Genomic DNA, 26,371 nt, shown 5'->3' on the forward strand with positions numbered 1-26,371 from the left:
TATGGAAAGCATAGGATCAAATGTTTTTGGTGCTTGATGCATAATGAGGAATAAGTGTGTCCCGTTTCAACTGGGAAGTCAAAGTTTCAACTGGATGCCCCCCGAAGGTGAATTCCCAAATCAGAAAGTTGGAAGAACCTTTCCATCTCTGACCTGAAAATCCAAGATGGCCGCTCTGTGCACTGCAGAATGACCCGTCAAAACATTTTTTACACAATATACTCAACCACAGATAAACAAGCACACCTTCTTCTTTTAGGGTGATTCTAAGGTGGACCTCATATTTGTTCTGTAGTTTCAGACAGAGCTAGCATATCAAAGGTTTTCCTGGAGGTGTCCATCTTAGTTTTCTGATTTGTAGCACTGGAACAGTCAACTTGGTTGTGATGTCATTCCCGGCTGCAACTTCTAAGGTTGATGGAACGCACCAGAAAATTCAGCATATCTCTGCGTCTGCTGCTTCAATTTACAACAGTTCTATTTAAATCCGTCTCTTGCAAGTTCCCAAACTTGATGGAAATGTAATACCAAATCACTGGAATATCCTTTTAAGTCTGAACGTGGAAACTCCCATTTTCAAAAATTCCCCTCCAGTTAACTTCCTGTTCACTCGAGCTCAAAAACCTGGCAAGTTGTTGCTGCAGATTACATCTGCAGTAACCCTGGGCTTAATGCAACACACGGGGCAAGCCTACACTAGATGCTAAGTCTCTTGTGTGTGACGCATACATATAAATCACACACAGAATCAGTGTAGCGTCTGGAGGCTTGAGAGAATCCCCTCCATCTCCTCCAGCGTTTGTCCATCTGTTTGACTTTAAGATGAAGGTGCTGCAGGGCTTGCAAACATATGGTGTATGCGCACAAACAAAACACACACAAACACAGACACACAAAACACTCACACAGGCTCCCGATCACAGGCTGCTGGTGTGGACAGACAGCTCTGAAGGGGAAGCTGACTAAGCAGCGACAGCTCTACACTCAGCCAACCGTCATGTCGTCTCTCGTGGGCCCAGCGCACCATAACAACAGCCTGCGGGGTCCAAATCTGAAGTGCTGCTGCTTTCGGAGCCTCGCTTTATGTGGAAACAGACCATCAACTGTTTGAAAAAATTGGTGCCGGTCTGCGTGCCCTGGAAGATGTCAGGGCCCCAGACAAATGGGAGAAATTCAAATATCTATTATTATCAGTGAGAGCAGAGATTATCATGTTTGTGGCTCCTCTGCTGAATCCATTCTTCTTGTGGCGCAAACAGCCAAACACACCTCAGCCGGGGGAATTTGTGTTTCCTCTGTTCAGGCCTGAACGCTGCACGTTTTTGCTTCTTTTCGGCTGGCTGGACCATCAGCAGTCTCCGTGACTTCAAACTCTATCTCAGGCTCATCTTCGCCATTGCCATTAGACCTGTGTGGTTTCAGAAAGCAGTTTTTTTGTTCATTGCCTATACATTCATCAAATCAAATCAAATCAAATCAAACTTTATTTATGTAGCACTTTTCATGCATGATAAAATGCAACACAAAGTGCTTTACAACAGTTAAAAACATTATAAAGGAAAACATAAAAATGGAGAAAACCCATCCCTCCCACCCTCTGTATGTACATATGCACACTCACAACTACACACACACACACACACAGTAGTCAGACATGGCAAGGCACTGAGGATCAAGGACAAATGAAGAGGAAAGGGAGTTATTTCCACCGAATGTCATGACCCGAGAGACTTAGATATGTCGGACTTCAACATATTGTCCTGGTAGAAAAAGGGTAATTACTGGATAACGGACACCCTGGCCTTCAGGCCAAAAAACAGATTTAAACTCATAGCAGTTCAAGCAACATCAGGCTGTGGTTAGCATCTGTGTATCTTTAACTATAGACCAGTATGCTGGTTGTGCCGGTCATGTTCCTCTGCCCTGCTTTTTGTCAGCTGAGCTCTTTTATTGGACAGCCTCTTGTCCAGTGAGACACATGTGTCATGACAGGAAGTGCCCTTCGTGACCTCTCTGTTTGAGTGGCAGTCAGGAGGACTTTCTGCTGCTAACCAACAGAAGAGTCCACTGTAGGTCACAGGCATCATGTTAGTCACACGAACTTGTGGACATGCCTCATCCTGTCCTATTTTTGGTGACTTCCTTCATGTGAGTAGAAGGAACTGGTTTGCTTTTGGTCTTATTAAATTGGGACTTTTCTTTCTTGTTTTTTTGCTGTGTTCATTTGGTTTCCAGAAAGCCAGAACACCTCATTAGATGTAGCATGTTGTCACTGCAGAAATGGAGCACAATGCTGAGGAAATGCGGTGCAGTTGCAACACATTTTGTATCATGCACAGGGTGTATCCAATATGTGTACATGCCTAAAGCTGTTATCCACCGCCCTGCTGTGCTCTGATGAATTGAGCTCCCTCCTGACTTTGTGAGATTCTCATAACGATGCTCAGTCTGACAGTGACTGACAGCTTGGATGATGCGATGCTGCTGATTCTCTGATACAAGCCACAATAAGAAAACAGCTGGTCTGACAGTTTTACATAGAAGATAAAGATGCCACAGTCATTTTAAAATGCGATTGGTAGCACAGACATGGTTCAGCCACAGTGTTTGAAAAGGAAATGGCTGTTAAAATAGCGACTCTCTGCTCCAGTTCAGTGAATGCATATTTGTCATATGAAATGGAGCTCTTGCAATGTCAGATGGCCTTTCAAATACACCTGCATGGTTTTCCTCTAATTGGCTCCTAAATGTCATTTTTCGAAGAGGTTGTGGGGTTGACGTGGCTGCAGGCTTAGATAACGCGCCGCTGTTTTATTAGGGAATGGGTCTGTGCCCAGCAGGTTTCCTCTGGCCTTGGCGCAGGTTTAAATAGTCACTAACACGCTGCTGCCACTGCCCTATTTGGAATATAAAGCCACCACAATGAAGGCCTTTGATGCATTGGGAAGTCAGAGGGGGTGGAGAACAAGTGAGTGTGCGCATGTGAGCAAAAGTAAGCGTGTGTGTGTGTGTGTGTGTGTGTGTGTGTGTGTGTGTGTGTGTGTGTGTGTGTGTGTGTTTCTGATTGCTTGTGCTTTAGTTGGATTTACAATCAGCATCTGGCTTGTTAAAGAGGATCATTCAAGAAGCCCAATCTAGACCCCACTCGTGTTAATGGCAGCATCAGTGATGCTTAGGTCGAGATTACTACTCCACAGGTCTATAGGGGTGTGGGCTTAACAAGAGTTTACACACACACACACACACACACGGGCGTGCTCACCGAGCTGACTGTTTTCCAGTGGAATGATTTGGCTTGCTTTGCCGACCTCACAAGCCCTCCTCTCCATCCTCTTCCCTCTGTCCTTGTCCTGCCGGAGGGGGACAAAGAGCAGCTTGTTTCTGGTGCTGTGACCTACTTCAACTCAGAAAAGACAGAAGCAGACAGAACTGATTAGGGGAATGGGGAAAATGTCCATCCATCCATCTAGCTGTCTGTTTTCTGCCACTTTTCCAGGCCTGGGTTATGGTCGTAGCAAGCTAAGCAAAGAAGCTCAACAACTGAGCGTCATTCTTGACTTTGGAAAATGTAGTTTGACAAAAGTCTTGGCTCGTGATTTCTAGGCAGAAGGCCTCCGTTGGTGTAAACGGTATGTCATCACACCAGTAGGTGAATTTGTCTTTCAGTAGGTGGAGGGGCATCGCCGCAGGACAAATGATGAGGATTTCCTGTCAGGCAGTATTGCTGATGAATGGAAAAATGGCTTCAAAGTAACAACAGTTAAGTGGATAGTTTTTCGTCCACTTGTGTTTGGCTTCTGTTTTCCTTTCGGCTCTGCAGTGTGTACGATATTTTCAGTCAGAGTACCAAAACACGTTTTGCTTTTTTATGGCAGTTCAGAGAAACGCTGCAAAATGAGCAATTGTTCATACTGTCTTTAATAAATGTACCCTCAGTACCTCTGAAAATATTCTTCATATGCTTTCACCACTGTTGAGAGCACACAGATGCTCAAAATAACCACAGGGCCAACATGTAAACCACAGGAAAGCTTTTGCACCCACAAACTGCCTCTGTGTTCCTCTGTAAGCCTTCCACTGTGGGGAGTAAAAAAGGGGAGGTAGGTGGGAGGCAGCGCAAGGAGAGAGCGTTTCATCTTTTGACTCTCGTCTCACTGTTATCTCACAGTCCTTATACGTACAGGCTGATACATTATTCATGTGTTCAAAAATCCTTTAATTAATGATTTTACTCAAATGTGAGTTCACCCCGGTTGTTATTTATCGTCCCTGTGGGCACGTGGTTTGCTGCGAGGATTGAGAAACAGTATAAACACGACTCAGAAGCCGTAACAGAACGATAAAAGCCAGTTAAAGAAGAAAAATGCATGTTAATAATGCAAGTTCTTCAGTGTGATCATGAGCTTGTTTCTCTCTCACACCTCATTACAAGTAGCTGTGTGAAGACTCTTATTAGGGTTTATTGATGAAACCTGAAACCTCGAGGAGGGATCTGAAGCTTCTCTTGACAGCTCGTAGGCTGCAGCTTTTTTATACATATTTGTTGAAGTCAAACACAAAATAAGGAAGCGGCATCATCCGCCTGAAAGGGTGCTACTTTCTCACGTAGGGTGTCAGGATTGTGGCCATTTCTGCTGTCAGCTGTCACTTGTGTGAAGGCTTAGTTTCATTAAGTGCCACGTGGTCGGTTTGATTATTTGAAAAGAACTGGGTGAATGCAATCTTCTACGTCTGTCACTATGAAAGTGGCTGTTCTGTGAAAAGCATTGATGTTATCCTGTAATTTGAAAAACATTTTGGCAATAAGCTTATTCATTGCCTTGCTTGGAGTTAGATAAGATCACTACCTCACTCATGTCTATGGCTCAGGAGGTGGTTAGCCTAGCTTAGCTAAACCTTAAACCTCGGGGCACACAGCTAGCCTGTCTCTGACTCCAATGTTGAAAATTAAGACTATCAACACATTTCAAGTTCACTAATTAACACATTTTGTCATCTTTGTTTAATTTGCACGCCAACAGAAGTGTGGAAACAAGTTGTGTAGATGCTGGCAGGCCTATGTTTTTAACTTTGGATAGAGCCATACTAGCTTTCCCCCTGCTTCCAGTCTGTATGCTAAGGGAGGCTAGCCTCTGTCAGCTAGCTCCCACTCAACTCAGACATCATCTAACTCTCTGCAAGCTCTTCCTTTGAATGATTTTTTGCCCACTTCAGGACAGTAGAACAAGCTGTCAACACACTGCTGACATGTATCACCTCTTAAACTGATATGGGGGCCTTTGCTAGCAGACAGTGGTTTATTTATACATCAGCAGATAGATGGAGCAGCAGTCCTTTGGAGTCCTGTTTCTGGCCACCAGGCGAATCTAAGTCCAGTATACTCTCTGTTGTAGCTCTGTTTTTGTTCTCTACCAACTCCTGAGAGACGGATCTGGCTCTTTAGCTGCTTCACCAGCTAGTTGCTAACTTTGTCTGCCTGCCGTTTGGTGCAGGGCTGGTAGTGTATATAGTTGATTTAACACAGCTTTTCAGCTGCCAAAGGCTGCAATCATGCCTTTGTCAGAATCTAGTCTGTGTGATACAGACAGGAAACATGGCGAGTTAGAGAGTTAGAGGTCTCCTGGCTGGAATCAAACTGCGAAGGATGAGCTCATATGGAGTACAGGGTAACCACCAGGAGGGCCCCTGCTTTTTGAAGCCCATGTTTTTTGTTGCAGTATCTGTCATAAGCTGCAAATTTGTGTCAGCCTGCTCTCTGTGCATGTCTTCTTCGGCTACACACACAGCAGTGCCATTTTTCCTCATTCGGAAATTGTCCCGCTGTACTCTAACTCATAATAATGTGACCATATTCACAACACCACCAGCAGTGTCTTTCATCAGGAATCTCCCTCTGTTTAACACCGGATTCGATCAGTTTGCATTACGCTGACTTTTTCTTGGCCTGAGTGAGGTATTAAGTTTTGGATTGCGTGTGTCTAAACAGACTTGCTGTAATTGCATCGAATAGTTCAGGGTGGAGTGCAAGCTGCTGTGCAAGCAGCCGTAGTGGTGCCATTTACATTTAATAGCATTTGTAGCTCTCCATCGATCTTAACATAAGGAAAGTCCAGTCAGGCTCTTCTTCATCCTGTGTAGAAGTGTATGAGACAGTATTGTAAATGTAATGTAATACTTTGTATAAGCTGGTTGGGTGGTCTGTAATGTCCCACTGTTGCTTTGACCAGCATAGCCATCCATCAACTACTGTACTCTCACAGGTCAGGGTTGATGGGGGGGAAGGTATTTATAGTGGGCCTAGATGCCTCAGTCTGTCTCTGGTATGTGTAGAGAGGCAAGCTGAGAGGCACCTGTGTTGCAGTGTTGTTGTTTTATGTTACACCTGTGTGTGTGTGTGTTCGTGTGTGTGTGTGTCGTGTGATTGAATTTGTGTGCCCGCTGAAGCGCTCCAAATGAGCACAGGCACAGGCCTTCTGCTGTCTAACAGGAGCCCAGAGGGGAGGAAAGTGTAAGTGCATGTGGACCCATCTTGTCCTGATTTTTTTCCCCTTCTTCCTTCTGGTGGGAGCAGTGAGAGGGACTCGTCATCGCTGTGATGGTCTGTCAGCTCGTGTCACGTTGAAAGGCCATCTCTCTCCCTCACAACAGAACATGAAAGGCTGTCGCTTCATGTCGACACACACACTCGCAGACCAGCAACTGGAGGCTTTCCCCGACGGTCAAGATTGTTTTTACATTCATTTCTCGAATGTAAAATCCAGACACTCGAAAAAAAACTACGTGCAAAATGTCTTTGTCTAACAGCTGATGTTTTGTTTTCTTTCATCTGTCCCATCTTGCCTTTAGTTCCTCCTTCGCCGTCTTATCTTCTTCAGCTGGTGTGCACCTCGCATTTCCCTCCAGCTCCCACTCTTTCTCTCATATTTTGAAGACGAGCTGTGGCATGTTAGGAATTCATATCAGCCAGCGTGCACCTTGCAATACATCAGATACAGAGGGAAGAAGGTAAAGGAGTGAGGGTAGGGAGACGCAGAAAGGAGGTCAGGGCACAGGTAAACCTGCTGCACAGACAGAATCTTGCAGCTGATATTCACCCTGTTAGTTTCTCTTTGGTGTCAGCTCATATCTCAGTAAATGCCTCGGCATTTCTGAACTCTCACAGATAAAGCCTGCTCTGTGTATCAGCCCTGAGAAGAGAGAAGCTAGGTGTGTGCTCGGCTCTCACCCACGACTCAACATCACCCCCTGCAGTTTGTTAAAGGCTCTGATTCATTACATTACGTTTGGAGGGACCTATTCCTTTGAAATGAACCACTAGCAGCATGTGTTGACTGGTAGACAGCACTGATTCACTCTATGCAGTGGTCAGCACTGATAAGACCTCCGGCTGTGTGTGCAGTGTCAAGCAGGCAGGATGTCCTGTCAGGAATAATGGAAGACGCTCAGGACTGCCATTGATCAGACCTCACAGAATGAAAGTAGAGCTCCAGGATTGCTTTGTCTCAATTATACTTATGTTTTCTATCTAAATTTTGTCTACAAAATGTCTCAATTTAAATACGGATCCAACATCCGTCTCTTCCCTTTGCTCTGCACATACTTGACTCTTCAAATGGTTTCCTTTCCATACTCTCATTTTCCTGCGTCCCCCTCCCTTCATTTCTAATTTTCCTGTCTTTTTCATCCCTTCCTCTGCCACCCCAATCTTCCCAGTCCCCTGTTTTATCTCTCTCCCTCTCTCTTTCCTGTAATGAGACCCATGCGGAGCAGCGTTTGTGTAATTAAAATGCACACCATTCATCTGGGAGGAAGGGAGGCTCCTTAATCTGCGTCAACCCACATTCTAGCCTCTGAGGATTTGCCTGCCGCACCACACACATGCACACACACACGCACTCACACACACACACACACTTCCCAGTTTCATTCGCTATCTCTCTCTCGACACTCCCACCGCCATTCCTCATTGTTTGAGCCCAGCTGTGCTCTGCCTTGTCACATTTGGTGTCGTGGACATGGAAGCACACAGAATGCTGTGTGTTTTTCATAGTTTGTTAGCTGTAAATAAAGAGGCCGCACTGTTTTTAATTGATGTAGGCAGTTTGTTCAATCTGGATGTAGCCTGTTTTAGGTAGGGAGGAGTTGATCCGTCACCCTCCCACAACTGCCTGCTTCTCAGGAACTTGGGTATCTCAAGGTTTTGCATGGCTTTGTTCTCATAATACATCAAACAGAAGTTTTGTCCCATTTGAACATTGTTCAGGGGATCCCCATCCTACATGCATTTCTCAAAATGTGCACCAAAAGATGCTCACAAAGAATGATTCTGACGGCTCATTTTTAAGATTGAGCACTTGGATGTGTCATGCGAGTTCCTCATTTTATTGTAGTTCCATTTTTGGTCACTGGGGAACTGGCCTGTGCTCTGCACTCCAGTCTGTATGTCACGGTATGTTCCCTTGGCAGAGGAGGCTGACACACCTCTGTGTGTTTGTGTAGTGTTTGGATGGGTCAGAGCATGCCTAGCACAGAGTTTTCACTGAACAAAGGTAACCCTCAAGCTGCTAGTTTCTCTGTTTTATGTTTTGCCCATGTCCTCTAATTACAGGAATGTATTCCAACCACTTTGGTGACAGAAGTGAGCTGCTGATTTTCAATTAACTTGCCTCATTTTAATGCAAAACCTTGTAGATGTTGAAGTTATTGTGCAGATCTCCCACAAGCCATTGCCTAACAGAATATGTGTTTCATACAGCTTTGAGGTTAGTGCTTTAGCGTAACTCTGTTTTGCAGCAGCAGATTCTTCATAACCAGGGTTAAAGCCAGTTCAGCTGCAGAGCTAAGTTGATTAACATCTCTTGTGTAAACCATCTGGACTAACATCTGTCGACGTGAGGTCTCCACCAGCTGCAGAGAAACTTTGTTCTGACATCAGCAGCAGATATGTACTGAGCCTTCAGATGTGCCTACGTTTTATTTATGCCGTATCTCAGAGATGTGTCTGATGAAATCTGAATTCTGTTTTCACGTCATCCTAGATGAATGTCTGCACTTGTTTTTGCCTGATCCAATTTTTTTGTAGTTTGTACCTCCTAATGTGTAAATTTGTAGTAAAAAGTAGCAAAAGCACATCTATATCACCTTTTCCATTTCTTTCTAAGTCAGGGGTAATATCATTGCGATCATAGGGGAGATGTTGCAAAGACGAACAAGTCACAACCCTACGCTTTAAACACAGGAAGACCTCTCACAATAACCTCACACTCTGGTTGACTTCCCCATTTCCTGGGCCTGAAGCTGAGCCTAGAGACTGCAGTATTGAGGGCATCTGTCTGCTGGTTGGTGATGATAACTTTGCACTGTACTACACTGAATACTGACAGTTGTCTCTTTACTTCTGCGGGTGCGTTTTTGCCACTACCAAGCTCAGAGCTGGCTGCAGTAGTGTAAACAGTGCGCTGTGCTGTGTCCATAATGAAGCTCTGTGGAATGCGCTCGGGCTTCTGTGTCCAGACAGGAGTCTCTGCTGTGAAACCTAGTCAACTGGCATGTTAACCATGCTAATCATGCTAATGCTAAAGGTTCGGCCAAGTGGATCTGGAATTGATCTGGCTCTGCTTCTGCTGTGTCTCCTCTCAGTCTGGGAAACGCTGCGGTTTTGTGTGCTACACCTGATGAACTCTAGTTGTGTTTAGAACCTTGACGTTGCAAAAGGGATCACAATTTGGTAACTTGATCCTCATTGGACTTTTGGACTAAATTTAATGTACCACAACCTCAAACATGTGGTAAAAGAGTGTGTGAGTCATGGGTACCCTAAGCAGTGTGTGTGTGTGTGCTGACAGTGTGAAGGAGGGGCTGATAATACCTTTATATACCTTTGTGATACCACTCCCTTTCTTGGACAAGCCTCTGTTGATAAGAGCTCTGCTTGCTCTCAACTTTCCTCATTTCACACCGCCGTGTACTCCCTCATCTGCTCTGACGTGCTCAGCCTGCCAAAGTTGGACAGCTCCGTCCTCAGAGACTGTTTTCAGTGGGTCGTCATCTGTGTGAGTAGTATCTCTTACGTGGGCTTTCAGGCAGCTAGGTTGGAGCTGGCATAGCGATTGGTGGGGTGGGGGGGTGGTGGGGAACCTGACCCGCTGCCATGAATTTTAACCCCTCCTTCACCGCTCTGCCCAGACCCTCTCCTCTGCTCTCAGTCGCACCCCCCTCCTCCCCCATCCTTGTCTCTTGCTCTCTTACGCTGATGGTAGAGTTAAGAAAGGCAGTTCCTGCCTGGCAGACAGTCTGTTTGGGTTGCCCTCTTCCTCCTCCACTTCTCCTTTCTCTGTATTATCTCCTCTTCACTCCCCTGGGTCATCTTGCCTTTTTCTAAGGTACGCCTCTTCCCGAGCTATAGTTAAGCTATAGTTTTCTGTTTGTTGCCCCACTGCTTCATATTAGGATAGAGCTTTGCAGCAGTTGTTTTTGGTACATCTTCTCCACTCTGGCGATGTTACAGGATTACCTGCAGAATACTGAATTTGGAATTTGAAGGTTTGAATATTTTTCAGTAAGCTTTTCGGCGTATTACGTCATTGTACTTGCTCTGTACATTTGCTGTCTCTAACTATGGTTTCTTTGGTTTTGCTTTATTTGGTTTTATCTAGTATTGTACATTAGTTTGTGAACTGCATGTTGACACCATCATTGTCCTTAACAGCCTCTAAAATATTGGTATAATGGAACATGTGTGATTATGCATAAACATTAATTTTGTAGTGATGGATTAGAGCTCTCTCGTTAGAGCAAGTTTACTAAATTGAGGGTTTTATTTTTTAGGACTTGTGAAATTCTGTGAGAGAAATTAAACACTGCTGCGGTGAGTGAGCGCGCTAAAATAAGCCCAAGTATTCAGTAATACAGTCCGCGCTCTTCATTAAATCCCCTATAATGTTATGTGTCCCTCTACCTACTGGTTAGGCCACCTAAATTAGTAGTTGTTTCCTTGGCGTGTTCCTCCCAAGATACTAAATAACCCCTTCATGCAGGGATGGTGGCTGTTGGTGTGAAGATGGTAAATGTGAGCATGTATGACCTGCTCACAAACTTGACAGTGACTCTTGGATTTAAGACATGTCAAGACTCCTAGCAGACGAGGGTCAATGAGTAACTAAAGGAGTGGCTGTGACAGTCTACATGATTCAACTTTTACAGCTCCACCACCCCTGATGTCATGTGCATGTGTGTTGACCCATTGCGAAAGACACTGTAATTATTTAATCATCTGTGTATGCAAACGTAACTTGCGGTGCTAAATAATAGATGTGCTGTAGAGGATGCTACGCAGGAAAAGGTGGATTTTGAACTACTGCAATGCTGATTAATATGATGTAGTAAATTTCACTGAGAAACCAGTGATTGACACCAGATGAGAGTGTCTGTCTCAGGCTGATGCAATGAGTTAGATACCTGAAATATGAACTTCATCCCACTGAAAACATGTAACTGTAATACTGTTGTTAAGCACTCTGTTTATTGATTTACAACGTTGTCCACAATGGCCTATACAATGACAGATATTAAACCATCTCATGATGGCGAAATATATAGTATATAGACAGTATATACTGTCCTTTCACCCAACCCTGTCTGAGGATATAATGAGCTTCAGACCCATGATAATACTCTTTCTTTGTTATGTCCATAGATGCTTTGTTGGCGGACCTTGAGTCCACAACATCCCACATTTCCAAGCGTCCGCTCTTCCTGTCTGACGAGACCGCCTACTCCTTCCCTGTTGGGGGTCAGACCCAGCAAGAAACCTGCTCTCCACCGCAAGTCCCACCCACTCCCTCTGAGCAAAACGGAGTAGATGAAACAGAGGTAAATGTACAGGTGCGTGTTGAAATGTATGGACTTGGTAAAATCTTCTTAATACTTTACACTGACTACACCTCCTGTCCGCAGTCTCTCAGCTCGGCTCAGAGAAGTCCCTGGTCCAGAGACAGCAGCAGTCCAACCCAACCCACTGGTGAAGAGGACCACGTTTATAGGTAGGAACTATAGATAACTAACCTCTGCCATATTATGATAACATAGTGAGGACATTACAAGTGGGAGCATAATGTTTCTATTGACACACACACATACACACACACACACACACACACACACACACACATACACACACACACACACACACAATACATTATTCTAGAAATCTTTTTGATTTTGACTTTTGACTCATCAGCGAGCAACAAATACAGTCCAGATGACCACATAGCAACATTACTAGTCCAGAGCTCTGTTGATGGTAAATATTGGTTCTTCTGTCTTCTCTGGGCAGTTTCCCTAATAAGCAGAAGAGTAGTGAGTCATCAGCTGTTGCCATGAACTCATCCTTGGGCAGCAACCTGTCTGAGCTGGACCGCCTGCTGCTGGAGCTCAACGCTGTCCAGCAAAGCACCCCTGCCTTCCCAACAGAAGGTACGCACAGAGATTACAATTTAAAACATGCTTATATTTCCCTGAAGGAGCTTAGATGTCAACTTTTCAGCTTTGATTTTGTACCACTGGCCAATCTCTCCGTTGTGTTTTGGTGTTTACAATCCAATAAACTATGCACTGTGGATGCATGAAGGAAATTCATTGAGTATTTTTTTTTTTTTGGTCTGTAATAGAAGAGGCAGCTCCACCACTGCCTGCCAGCAGCATCATCCACCATATCCAGGAGAATGGAGTCTCTACTGCAGGCAAGGCTGCGCCACCTGTACTGGAGAAGCCAAAACGAGGTGCGCCAGCTCGAGGAATAGAGGATGTACGACCAAGTGTAGAGAGTCTTCTGGACGAGCTGGAAAGCTCCGTGCCCTCACCCATGTAAGCGGCAAGTAATGTTTAAATTAGTGGTCAAGAATTAACATTTAACACGGAAAGCCCATAAACGTCAACATTTGCGTTCTCATCTTCCTTAGTCCTGCACCGCTGGCTGTGTCAGACGAACAGACGGACGGACAAGAGGAAACAGCAGCACAGCAGCAAGCCAGAATGTCAGCCTCCTCTGCCACACGAGAGCTGGATGAGCTGATGGCCTCCCTCTCTGACTTCAAAGTCCAAAGCAACGTGAGTGGGGTTCACAAGTGGGTAGATGTCGGGTCAGAAAAGTTTGCACACTTCATGAAGGATGTTTTATATTTGGCATCGTGTTTCTGCTTAGACTGTGCTGCAGATATTTAGAGGTTTGGATGACTGTTAAGTTAACTGTAGAAAGGCATTGCACCAGACTCATTTTATTCAGTGTCTCTTCCATATTTATGGTTTTGCAATATCAAATGGATTTCCTGCTGGCAGTGTTGCACAATAGAAATGGTGAAGTTTTTCTGCTTGGATATTCTGCTCTTCTACAGTTTCCATAAATTTCCACTTACAACCGTAAACCTTTGCAATCTTGAAATGACATGTTGATGTTATTCAACACAGCTGAAAGAACTGTTTTAACCTTTAACTTTAGTCTTTTCTTTAAGCTGGTGTCACGCATGACCAAAATCTTATGCCAGATGACATTTAGATTTTTTGTGCTTTATTTGTATGACTGCACAATTTTGTCACAAGCTTGCAATCATAGACTTAACATAATGCAATCCAATGCAATTTCCCATCAAAGCCCATTAACATAGTATAGCAATGAAGGTTACCTTTGTGAAAAGTACAATATTCAATTTAGTTGACACTTGTGTGACACAGTCAAATAAATGTTATTTCTTGTAATTTTTTAGATTTAACGTGATTCTATCCACCCCCTGTATGTCTGAAGGCTAACCCTAACTGGAACAATGGTTATTTTATTTGTTTTAATTTTAGCTTTTAGGAGCATGTATTTTAAGTTGAGTGAATTCTGCCCCTGCTTGGCTTTGTGTGTGAGACAGCTTTCAGTTCATTCCCTTCATTCTGAATGTGTTTTTCCTGGTCTCTTTCTCTTTTGTCTACCACTGTGTATGTCTTATGTTTGTTTGGACATTGCAATCTTTACATTATTCCACCCACTTCAGTCTGGCTCTCAGTTGTCTGTGAATCAGGAGGCAGTAGACCCTTCTTTGGTTGCCGGTTCACCAGTTGTACAAGCAGTAACCGCCCCATCGATAAACACTAATATTGGTTCAGTGGATACTCTTCTACCTTCTAGTCACACCACTCCCTCGTGTACCCCTCTTCCATTGGAACTCCATATAGATGAAGACAATTGTTCAGCCCCCACATCTTTGGCTTGTTCCATTGTCGTGGAAGAGTCCAAGAGCCTTAAGTACTCCCAGATTCAAGAAATAGATAACGGCGTCAGTGTCACCTCCTCTGAGATCTCTCATGTGGAGAGCCTCAGTATCTCTAGTACCTTAAAGCCTCCTAGTCAAAATGAAGTTAACAGCTCTACACATACAGCAGTAACTAAACTCTCTGTTGCTAAAGTCTCAAATCCACCTGGAAAGAGTTCAAGTCCAGTTACTGTTGGCAGAAGTTCTAGTCCAGTACCCACTGCCAGGAGCTTCAGCCCAGTAGTTGTTTCCAAGAGCCCTAGTGCTGTCACTGCATCTGTAAGCCCTAGTCCCATTCTTAGAGCCAAGAGTCCTGGTCCACCTGATCTAAAATACTCCAGTCTAAGTCCGTTTTATAAGAGTCCGAGCCCAATCCCTAAAAACAACAGTCCAGTTCCTGTAAGTCATGGTCCAGAGGTGAAAACTGCTAGTCCAGTCACAGTTCCCAGGCTTTCAAGTCCAGTTCTAAAAAGTGCAAGTCCAGTGACAGTCCCTTTTATCTCTGTTCCAGTAACCGTCCCAAAGAGTGCTAGTCCAGAAACAGTTCCCAAGAGTGCTAGTCCAGTGTCAATTCCAAGACTTTCAAGTCCAGTCCCAAAAATTTCAAGTCCTGTGGCAGTACGTAGCATCTTTAGTTCAGCAAGCGTACCCAAGAGTTCTAGTCCTGAAACTTTGCCAAAGAAAGCTGACCCAGCCATACTCCCAAAGCTTTCAAGTCCAGTAACGGTTCCAAAGAGCGAAACTGCAGTTCCTAAGAGTCCTGCTTCAGTCACCAGAAAAACTTACACAGTTCAAGGGACCAGCAGTCCCAGCGCATCACCAGTTCAACTTCCTATTGCACCATCAAATAGCTTCTCTTCCCCTCCTTCAGATAAGCAGGGAGGTGAAATACTGGATTTAACATGGCCATGTCGGGAGCCTTTATTGGATGATGCTCTAGACAAACTCTTGTCCCCCGACCCCACTCAACCGAGTGAGAACCAGCCACTTACTTCTGTTATGCCTGGAGATGAAGACAGGTCTTGGGAGGAGGAGGACGGAATCGACCCAGATCTCAGCCGAGAGGGAACCCTGACACCCATGACTGAGTCCAGCTGGATGGATGAGTGTTTCACCCCCTCCACCTGCCCTGGGACACCAGATGCAACGCTGGACCTGCCCACACAGCAGCCCTCTGCTGTTGAGCGACTATCTGCTTCTGGCCAAGTAGGACGCTCAACTTGACTCTCCCAAAATAAGCTGCTGGCATAAAGCTAGAGAGGACTGTGTACCCCATGCAGCCTTTCTATTATTTGGCCACATGACCAAAGATATTAATTATCTCTGACAATAATGGTACAGCAGCTGTGTCAGAAAGTTGTTCAAACAGAGTGCATCTCTAGTTGGTGAAATAAGCTTGTTTTGGGAGAGGGGCTCCTACAGATATGCAAGGAGCTGTGCAAATGTACAAAAAGTGTCTTGATGAAGAGACATTCCTCCCTCTGTGTGGTGTGATGCATGTGGTGTCATTGCATAGCAATTGCAAAATGGCTTGAGGGAGAAATCTCCCTGTAGGGACTATTTGTGGCTGATGTTGAAAGCTTTGCTGAAAGGATGTTTCCGCACGCTCCTACTTGCCTTAGCCGACATTGCTGTGTTAGTCACGGGGCCTGGCCTGTCATGTTTAGCCAGCGAATGGATGATGCAAAAAATGTGTTGTGATGAAATGTGATGGTATCAACACAAAAACAGTATGGTGGATATTTTTCTTTTTTGCTGCTACATGCACACACCAAGAACGTGCGCATGTAATTAAAAAACATACAAGAACTTTGCTTCTTTTGGCCTTGCCTTGGCATGTGCAGACTTATGTGCAAGCATTTTTTGACAGACCTGTGTTGTCTTGACTTCAGCTATCCAGCATGCTATGCTACAGATACCTGAGTAATGTTAAGTTGACTTGACATGGAAGGCTGCACTTAGCTTCTGCAGGTAAATTTGATTGGTGTGCCTGGCAAAACCTCCAGAACATTTTGGGTACAGTATATTCTGCAGTGGAGCCAGAGGTTGAGCATTTCTGCCTCTTGAATGAGACATCCTGTGCTGGGCCTGGCCTGCTTGTGTTTGTAACCCTACATGGACTTTCTGGTGAATGGCACAACCCCAGCTTCCCACACCTCCTTGTATCATCTGCTCTCCAGCTCAAGTCAGTTATCCGCCGTACCAAAGAGACCCCCAATGTGCATCCGATGTACAGGGAGGGAATGTTGCGACGGAAAATGGGACCGATCATTGTGAATAAGAGCAACTCGCAAGACCGCCTCATTGAGGAGCTGCAGGGGAAACTAGGAATTGGGCGAGCGGAGCGGAGCATCCGCCGTAAACAACAGCCAGATGATTGGCTGACGGAGGGAGTCATCGTTATGTCCAACCCACAGCGAACACGGGAAGAAGGGGCCCATCCATCTGTGGATAAGGTAGACATAAGAGGGCCGCAGCAGGAGTCACTGCTATTCTGGGACCACATTAAACTGACAGTCAGAAACTATACATCCCTCTGAAGGTTTATCTTGTGTTTGTTTGGCCTATGGTCAAGAAATTAACTGGCAGATATTAAATATATATCATGTGTCATCACATTACCATAAAAGTTGTCTTCGTCTTTGGCAGTCTGTCTAAACATTTTAGTTTGTGGTGCCCGTTTCGCGTTTATTACCATTTTTTTTTCCTTCATTCTCACCCCTGTTTTTGTATGTTATGTTTGCTCTCCTCTCTTTGCTGTTTCCTTTCTCTTTCTTTCTCCCAGATTGTCCTCCCACCAGAATCTCCTGCCCCACAGAGAAAAATCCTCCCCCCTCCGCAATCTCCCCCAGCACCCAAAAAGCCACCCCCAGTCAAGCAGACTCCTCCACCACTACCTCCTCCCCCTCCAACCCCTCCCCCTCCTCGGGATCCCACCCCGCCACCCCCGAAGGAGCCTACTCCTCCCCCCAAGGAACCTACTCCTCCCCCCAAGGAGCCCACGCCTCCCCCTGTCCAACCCCCTCCATCACCTAGCCCTCCTCCCAAGCCCATCACGCCACCTCCGCCTCCCAAGGTCTTTATATCAGTGGGTTGTCAGACCGAGTGTGACCCCATCTTCCCACCAGTGCAGGCATGAATCACCTTTCTTCACCTCTCCTTCTCTATGACCTCATACTCTCCTTCCACTTTCTATTGGTCTCTTTCTTTTACACTTTGAGTTGTTTTACTTGAGCGTATTTTTTGGTCACCTGCTTCCAATCCAAGCAGCTGCACCTCTGTCTTCATGGGAGCTATTTTGCAATTTGTCTGGTTGTTGACTGTTTTAGACCTCTGGTGTCTATTCATGCCAAGTTGCAGCAGGTAGCCTCGTTAAAGCTTTGTCTGAGATCCAGTCAGTCCAAGTTATGAGTGCTGCTGACATTCAGGCTGGAGAGACTGAGCCCCTTTTCTAAATCTGACATCTGACGGCGCCAAGGGCTGTGTGTTCAGAGTGGAGTGGAGAGTTTAAGAGCTTAGAGGCAAGAGGAGCGTAACCCCCCATGTTCCCAGTACACTAACAGTCCTGCCATGTGCAGGAATGGGAGACTCGCAGTCCAACTGAAACCTAATCTGCCACATGACAGCACAGTTACCACCACAGTTATAGCATCCCCCACAGGACGTCCATCAACAGGTCCCACTAGGTTAGATACCATCAAGCTGCTGAATGTCATGTACCATCACCTCTTTTAGAATCCACAGTTTCTTTATTGAAGTAGATTTCTTGAAGACTTGTGGAGTAGGAGATGGATAAGACAGCTGGAGTACAATTGCATTCAGATCAAACCAGTGGCTATTTTATTTGGTTAAAGGTAGGCTGGGTCATTTTTGTGTGTGTAAAGAGTGTGTGTGTTTGTGTTTGTGTGTGTGTGAGAGAGAGAATACATGGAGCACAGATGCTATTTTCTCTCTCAGAAGAATCTAAGAGTCATGAAGCTCCAATAACCACATCATCTGAGAAGGTCTGTGTTTGCTTACATTACAGTAGTCAGACACATCCCAACACATACACACTCATACACGCACCTTTGATATTAGAGCATTGTCATCAAAGCCTGCAGATGTGGATTAGGGTTGATAAGAAGATATTTTGTCCCATTTAATGTGGCTTGTCTTGGTATTTTTCCTGCATCTCGTCTCCGTCTACCTGACAGAGGAGACAGCTGAGCAGCATTTAGGTTGTCCGCTCGCTATGCTATTCAGGGGGAGACTAATGCTATATGACATGGAGGTAAATCCAAAAAACAATGAGAGCTTGTGCCAAACACAGAAACACTGATTTAGTAAAGAAGAACAGGGGTCATAATATACACACAAACAATGTCATTACAAACTATGACTACAGAACTAACCATGGTTCTGATTGAAGACTGACTAAATGTCATTAGCGTCTCCTAACTGCAACACTACTTATCATGAGGGTTTTGTCAACCCGTCATACATCTGAATGGCATCGTGAAGTCACTTTGGTCTTCCGTCTCTGTCAGATCCAGTCCCAGGGAAAGACTTCTCCCACCAGTCCCCCCAAACCAGCCAACAAGCTGGACAACATGCTGGGAAGCCTGCAGTCCGACCTCAACAGACTCGGAGTCCAGACGGTGGCTAAAGGTGTCTGTGGAGCCTGCAAGAAACCCATTGTTGGGCAGGTGATGATAACGCTGAATATTACACATACAAGTCAATACACATACACAAGACTTCAGCTGGGGCACATACGAAAGTTACATTTGTGCACACATTATTATTAAGTGTGACATGAGTATTTGCCCAGGTTGGAGGGATTGCTTAAAGTCTAAACCAGTCAATCTTTCAGTAATTCAGCTTTTATTTAATTGGCAACAGTAAGTTGAGAAATAGAAATCTTGAAGCTTTTATTCTGTCTTTTATTGAATTTACAGTTCGCTCATACATATTCTTTTCTGTGATTCATGATCGAACAGAAATGGGCTGGAGTTACTTTGAATATATAAACATAAATGTTTAAAAATTCATTGTTATATTTATTGTCGAAAGAGCTGCATCTGCAGTTTGCAATATCCCCTTTGCTTCTTGCATGCAAAGCTGCAGTGATTGTCTCTGCTGAGCCAGTTCTTTCCCTTAGAAGCTCATTTAAATTTAATGCACTGTGTCTTCCCCACACCAGGTGGTGACTGCCATGGGCAGAACGTGGCACCCAGAGCACTTTGTGTGCACCCACTGCCAGGAGGAGATCGGCTCCAGGAACTTCTTTGAGCGAGAGGGGCAACCTTACTGTGAGAAGGACTACCACAACCTGTTCTCACCGCGATGCCACTACTGTAATGGACCCATACTGGATGTGCGTAGTGCATACATTAACACACACACACACACGAGCATGTTTACCACGGAAGGGTGGATAATGATATTTATTTATTCATAACTTAATGGATTAATGCCTTACTGGAAAAATCACTACATGTCGGAAACTGCCTTTACACTATGTGTCAAGCAGTCATTGACAGTTGATAAGACGGACACGCACATGTATGTTTGCACGCACCACACACACAGACACACACACATACACACAGATTCCTAGAGGCATTAGAAGTGAAGGGACTTCTAGTTGCCTTGTGCATGCAGACTAACTCATATGTCCGTGTCACTGCAGGCTACTCTCCTCTCATTTGACAGCACTCAGCCTTATCCTCATTATGACACACTCTCATGTGGGGGTTTTCAGCCTTTAGACACACACACACACACACACATAAACACACACACAGACATACAGTGCCAGAGGTTCTGCAGGGGAAGTCGTCAGCGGACATTAAAAGGCCAACATGAGTCACTGCCAAGGCCTCCTAGTTCACTACTTCTTTCTTGTCTGTCTGACCTTCTGCTGGTTTACAGTCATACTTTGGTTTTGGGGGTTTTACCAGGGCTAGTTGTGGGATTGTATCCTCTTTGACTTTCTAAATAAAGAAAATTCTTAAAGATATTTAATCCTACACTGTATATATCAGACATCAGAGGTGATTGTGAATTGGGCAGTTATTTTATCATTTTGCACCTGATTTTCTGATTTACTTTGTTGATGCTCATTTACATGCAGTATTTTTGTCCCGTTGTTATATTTTTTATTTTGTTGCTCTGTATCCATTTATACAGATGGTGAATGTTAAAGTTCTCCCCTCCCAAAAAAAAACCCCATAACAAAAACCCAGCCCTTTTTCAACACTGCACCCCCTGGTGGCCAAGCCAAGAATCACATGAGCTCTCAAACATGATGGGGTTTGTAACAATGATTAACAACAATTAATTCTTGCCCTGCAGCAGGAACTCAGCAGGTGTGGATGTTTTGAAATATTGCCTGACATGGACAGTCAAATCATTTTAATTTGATTTAATTTGCCCAGAATCACGCTCTGCCTCACGAGGCTTTAGATTCTGTACAGGATATAACACCCTGGATGAGTGTCCTTCCTGCTATCAGGCCTGGAAAACATGAGCTAACAGTCAGAGCATTCCAACACCTCCCACACTGACTCTGTGGACTTTGCCTGCCCTCTCCTGGCCTCTGTTACTTTCTCCCACAATGACAGACATGCATGATTGTACTATGTGTTGACTTTATTTCAGAGGAATCCCATTTTTCCTGACGGTTTAAGGGTCCCACCTTTGAGCAGACACTGAACGTCTGACCTTTTGTTTCTCTTTTTTTTTCCACAGAAAGTCGTGACTGCTTTGGACAAGACTTGGCATCCAGAGCACTTCTTCTGTGCCCAGTGTGGAGCCTTTTTTGGACCAGAAGGTACCAACTGCTCATCAATTAATAACAACAACACCTGGCTTGGTCAGAAAAAAACAGCAGTGTTGAATTTTCATTACCAAAAGAAATATACAGTGGGACGGTGTGTCTTTGCTGCCCTCTAGGCTTCCATGAGAAGGATGGAAAGGCGTTCTGCAGAAAGGACTACTTTGACATGTTTGCCCCCAAATGTGGTGGCTGTGCCCGCGCCATCCTGGAGAACTACATCTCTGCTCTCAACTCACTCTGGCACCCCGAGTGCTTCGTCTGCAGGGTGAGTCACCGGACTCTATCTGTCATGACTCTGGACATTTTCTGTCAAACTGTCAAATCCTAAATTCTACCTCTTCTCCTCAGGAGTGCTTCACGCCATTCATAAACGGCAGCTTCTTTGACCACGACGGCCAGCCGTACTGCGAGTCGCACTACCACGAGCGGCGCGGCTCGCTGTGCTCTGGCTGCCAGAAGCCCATCACCGGCCGCTGCATCACGGCCATGGGCAAGAAGTTCCACCCGGAGCACTTTGTGTGCGCTTTCTGCCTCAAGCAGCTGAACAAAGGCACCTTCAAGGAGCAGAATGACAAGCCCTACTGCCAAGGCTGCTTCATTAAACTCTTCAGTTAGACTGCGTGTTTGTGTATAAATGTGTGTGTACATGCGTCCACGTGTTCATTTACATGTCCGGATGTTCGTGTGGATGTGTGTGCACTCACGTGTCTGGCATGTATGAGTCAGTGAAGTGTTTTTTTGAGACTGAGGCCGTTGATGCGCTGGTGGATCACATTATTAAGGGTGAGAAATGTCTCTGACGATGGTTGACCCTTGACACTGAAGGGACTTCCTGGCTGTCCAACCTCTCAGGCTTGGCATTTCACACTTTTGCTAAAGACATTTTTAACAGAGCCCAAAGAGATTTTCATTTGGAGTTTTCTTCCTGTGTGTAGCAAAGAAAATCTGTTCATTTCTCCTTGTGTGTGTGTACATATATAAGCATATGAGGGTTTAATTAAGAGCCCTGGTTTGTAAATGATTTTATTCCCACACTGCGGGGCAAGACCTTGCACCATATGGTGGTTTTATGCAGATATGAGACAGCTGCTTGATTGCATGGACCACAGAGAGTTGACTAATGCAGTTTTAAAAAAAAAAACAAAATTGACTTAGGAGTCTTGAATACCCAGTGTTTGGCCAATGAGTGTTGGAATAATCTATGAAAAAGATGTTATTTTTCTAGCTTTGGAAACTGTTGAGGTGCCATTTAATAGAACCATGAAGACACTCCATATGTACACGCACACAGACACACACTGAACTCTTCCTTCCTCCTCCTCCTCCTCCTCACTTCTTTAAAATACCAGTTCAAACTCTTTGCACACACTAACCACAGATCTCTTGATGAGACCGTCTTAAGGTGCATTTTACAGGTGTTGGCAAGATATTAGCTAGTCCTTATTTTTCTACTCTTTTACTATGAAAATGAGCCCAGATGTTTTCTCCGTTTCAGCATACATTGCATTCACATTCGTGCTCTTCTAACTTCAGTCAAGCATTAGAAAGTAACCTTTTTTTCCCCTTGTAGCAACTTGGAACTCCGTTTTTGCTTTCCTGCTGCAATGTGTGTGTTTTGTCATTTACAGCAATGGTGTTCAAATAAAATGAAACGGTTGCGACTCAAGATGACAAACAGTAGGTCAATAAGAAAAATGTATGTGCTGTGGTTATTAATGTTGAACCTGTGGGGCAATTTAAAACGAGCCAAAAGAAAGGTGATTGTCTTTACTCCCGTTTAACAGTGGAGGTTCTACTGCTGTACGTACCCACGCAGAACACATTCAGAAGAACTCAGTTCACAATAAATAACGCCTCAGCTCAGCATCTTCCCCATATTTTCCCATCGCTTCTGTTGTGGCTTTTATCACAATATTAAAATGTATTAATATGGCTGTTTCTACATTTAAGATATGGTTGGATTGGAAGCATGCTTTCTTTTATTTGGAGTTCTTCGTCAGCACTAGCTGCCAATTGCTGTTACAATCAGAATCTAAATTTCTATACCTGTAATACGCTCGACTTTGTGACAGAACTGTGTTTTGTCGCTGTTTTGGTGAAAATATATATATATATTTTTGAGCTGTTTGGGCTCACACTGATATGCAAAGAGCTGGCTCTATCGGCATGTAGGCTAACAGTAGGTTCCCCCGTTCTCACACACATCTCGCACCAGCTTGGATTCCAGTGTGTCAGATTTCCACGGAAACGCAGCCCTTATTATTTTTACCGAGTCGTGAACTATGATCCTGCTGTCAGAGCTGATATCAGCGCTTGGCTCACTGATGGAAGCTGGATGTCAGTGTTAGCTGATCAGGAATCAGAAGACAACACCAAGCCAGGGCCAAGCCTTAAGCAACATCTGTGGAATGACTCGTTTCATCTTTATTTTACTTGTAGCTCTGTTTTGCCACATATATACGAGACAATGTGTGACTTTTTTTTTTTTTTTACAATATTGCTTGTCTTTAATTTTGATCACTAGGTGTGCAAGGAGTGAAATGTATCCGCATATCCACGTTAAGATTATTTTTACGTCAAGAAGATGTTTGCTCTTGTGCCAAATGTGTCAATGCAATAAGGTCTTATACACTGTGGTGTTCTCAGCCTTTCCTGTGATTTGACTCTTTCTGGGCTGAACTCTGGGAGAGGCTTCTTCTTCTGCTGTGGATGCATCTAAACTCACAACACCTAAATGTTTACACTGTATTAGGCAAAGCCAGGGGGAAACCTTCTGCACTGAGTCATTCAGCAGACAGTGTGGCGTACGCTTGTAGCTGATTCAGATTTACAGGAAGTGGCAGAGGAAATTGTGAGTTAACTTTTCCCCATGTATATTTATCTGCTTATAGTTTTTGCTTCTGTCGAAGAGTTCATGGAAAAAAAAAAATCAAAGCCTTTTACTGTTAATGAGATTAAGTGAACTTTGCTTTGTAAACGGAGATGTTCATGTGATCTTTTGCCATTTGAATTTTCTCACGAGCCACAAATGTTACTGGCTCTTTGTTTGGGTGGGGTGTACGCCTACGTGGGTCCTGATTACTGACTGATTATTATAACTGCTGCAAATAAAATAAGTACTTGATTTCTGGCATCGCTTTGTCCAATAATGTATTTTTTGTGGTTTCTCTTTTCACCTGTACCTTTACTGTTCAGTGGTTAGCATTAAATCAGATTGTTTACACACAAGATCTTCACAAAGTATTGACACACACACACACACTTAAATATGCAGATTGATTTAAAAAAAAAAAAAAAGATTTGTAGGATTGCAGAAAATAGTTTACAAACACTGGACATTTGACAGAGTTTAGTACAGCACTTATGTTGCCTCCCAGTCTTTTGGCTTCTGACTCCTTCTGATCAAGTCATTCAATAAATGATCTCATGACTCCTTGCATTTCTTTGGGACTTGCTGTCATGATGTGTGTTAACAGTGGCGAGTATGACAAGGCACTGGAGAAGCCAAAATCAGTCAATAAAATGAACTATGTGAGAAATTTGTGGGTTTGGTTCAAACAGATGCATGTTGAAAATCAAAACCCCTGAAATGTACTTGATCCACAGGCTCTTCATTGGTCAAATAGCAATATGTTAACAATCCGACTGTCCTGCTACAAGGCACGAATTCAAAACACCTGAGAAACACAAGGACAAGACATCACATCTCTCTGGCGTGGAGAGGTTGTCACCTTCAGTCTGAACTTTGTGAGGACGTGGAGCTTCCCGATGAGCTCAGAGAGGCGCGGGTGGCTATCCAAAATCTCCAAGTACTCCAGGTCCTGCAGCTGGTGAAGGTGTAAGAAATCTTCCTCCAAAACACTTTCATGGCGAAGTTTGAGACTTTTGAGCTTTGGATAAAGTTGCGGGATTTGAGCTGTGTGAGCTCCCAAATGTGAGGGCCAGGGGTCTATGTGCAGGTGCAGGAGATTTGGAGCCTGCGCTGCTATGGTTGCCATGGCCTTTGAGGATACTCCTGCAACACACAGTGTGAGGCTGGTCACTGTGGCCGGGATGGAGGCTACGTAACGCTTGGCAGGCGGGCCCTTGACGATGACCAAGGATGACAGCAGAGGGAGGTCACTCAGCCATGTTTCCAGGCGACGCACAGATAGTGACCATCCTTCTGGCGTCTCATGATGTGAGTGCTTGTAGAAAACAGCAAGACTCTTCAGGCCAGGCATCAGCCTCATTGCATCATCCGGTAATGAATGATCCGTACAGTCAATAAGTTCAAAACTGGACAAGGATGGGGCCCCAGCTTGTCCTTGTGCTCCTCCTAAGGCACCTTGGTTGGGTCTGGGAGGGAGGCGCAGCATTTGCACAACAGACAAAGAAAGATGCTTCAGCTTAGGCAGGCAGGTAAGTATGGAGCGAAGCATCAGAATCGTTTCTCCAGTGATTCTCATGTGATGACAGACCAGAGATGTAAGATTTGTGAAGTGGGAGACAGCTGAAATGAAGACACCTGGTTTTAAGGTGGGGAATGTCACATTATCACACATGCTGAGGTGAGTCAGCTGCTGAGGTTGGCACACTGTTGAAGCGTTGAGCAACACAAAAGTGTAACTGCTTCTTATAGCCAGACGCTTCAGATTGGGAAAGTCCTTCAAGCAGTCGAGACTTGCTTTGGGGCTCTGGTCCACTACCACTGTGGTCAGAGCAGGCAGGGACTGGACCAGCTGTCTCCAGTGCTTCGCTTTGCTGCTTCTCATCACCACACTGGTGACTTTTCTGCGCCGAAGAGCAGCCCAGAACTGACTGTTATAAGAGCCATTTTGAAAATCCAGAACTACTGAGCAGTCTTTCCAAAGTGAAGCGTGGTCAATAAGTTCCTTGAAATACTTGCAGGATGTCCGGACGCTGAACTTGTCTGCCGCTGACAGATATCCAAAAACGTGGTTCCAGACCTCTGACGGAAGTCGGAGAGCCGGCTGTGCCATCGCTTTACTCAGCGACCGCACGTCTTAGCTATTTGGTTTTGATTTGCGAGCTACCTTTGCCATTAGACTCGTTTGACAAGCGGAAACACTTGTCTTTAAACCATGTTTGCTGTTTCTAGTTGAAACGGGATGTATTCAGTGTAGTGCTGGCTATTGTGGAATTCCAACAGAGATGATTGGCACGGCAACCATCCAATAGTTGTGTAGTGACGCTCATAAGTCCTTTGTGATTGGTCACTTATTTGGTATATATTCTCCTCGCGCCCTTCCTCTTC

At 44.7% G+C, this 26,371-nt stretch overlaps 1 protein-coding gene across 3 annotated transcripts in view; it reads left to right on the forward strand.

Moving 5' to 3' along the window:
- Window positions 1–24,246, forward strand: part of pxna (paxillin a) — a 28,657-nt gene extending 4,411 nt beyond the window's left edge. Inside the window, exons 1-11 of one of the 3 annotated variants that reach the window (XM_076754081.1) lie at window positions 10,031–10,052; window positions 11,696–11,871; window positions 11,956–12,041; window positions 12,335–12,474; window positions 12,669–12,864; window positions 12,960–13,107; window positions 18,821–18,979; window positions 19,477–19,650; window positions 21,027–21,108; window positions 21,231–21,379; window positions 21,463–24,246. In XM_076754081.1, the coding sequence (XP_076610196.1) occupies window positions 12,378–12,474; window positions 12,669–12,864; window positions 12,960–13,107; window positions 18,821–18,979; window positions 19,477–19,650; window positions 21,027–21,108; window positions 21,231–21,379; window positions 21,463–21,729 (1,272 nt within the window). In that variant the 5' untranslated portion in view covers window positions 10,031–10,052; window positions 11,696–11,871; window positions 11,956–12,041; window positions 12,335–12,377 and the 3' untranslated portion in view covers window positions 21,730–24,246. Of the gene's footprint in view, window positions 1–10,030; window positions 10,053–10,462; window positions 10,543–11,695; window positions 11,872–11,955; window positions 12,042–12,334; window positions 12,475–12,668; window positions 12,865–12,959; window positions 13,108–18,820; window positions 18,980–19,476; window positions 19,651–21,026; window positions 21,109–21,230; window positions 21,380–21,462 lie in introns of those variants that run through there. The other 2 variants (XM_076754074.1, XM_076754066.1) reach the window with 2 other exon arrangements.
- The last annotated feature ends 2,125 nt before the right edge of the window (window positions 24,247–26,371 follow it).

This window comes from Chaetodon auriga, chromosome 2 (assembly GCF_051107435.1).
Source record: "Chaetodon auriga isolate fChaAug3 chromosome 2, fChaAug3.hap1, whole genome shotgun sequence".
In the NCBI taxonomy this organism is placed as follows: Eukaryota; Metazoa; Chordata; class Actinopteri; order Chaetodontiformes; family Chaetodontidae; genus Chaetodon; species Chaetodon auriga.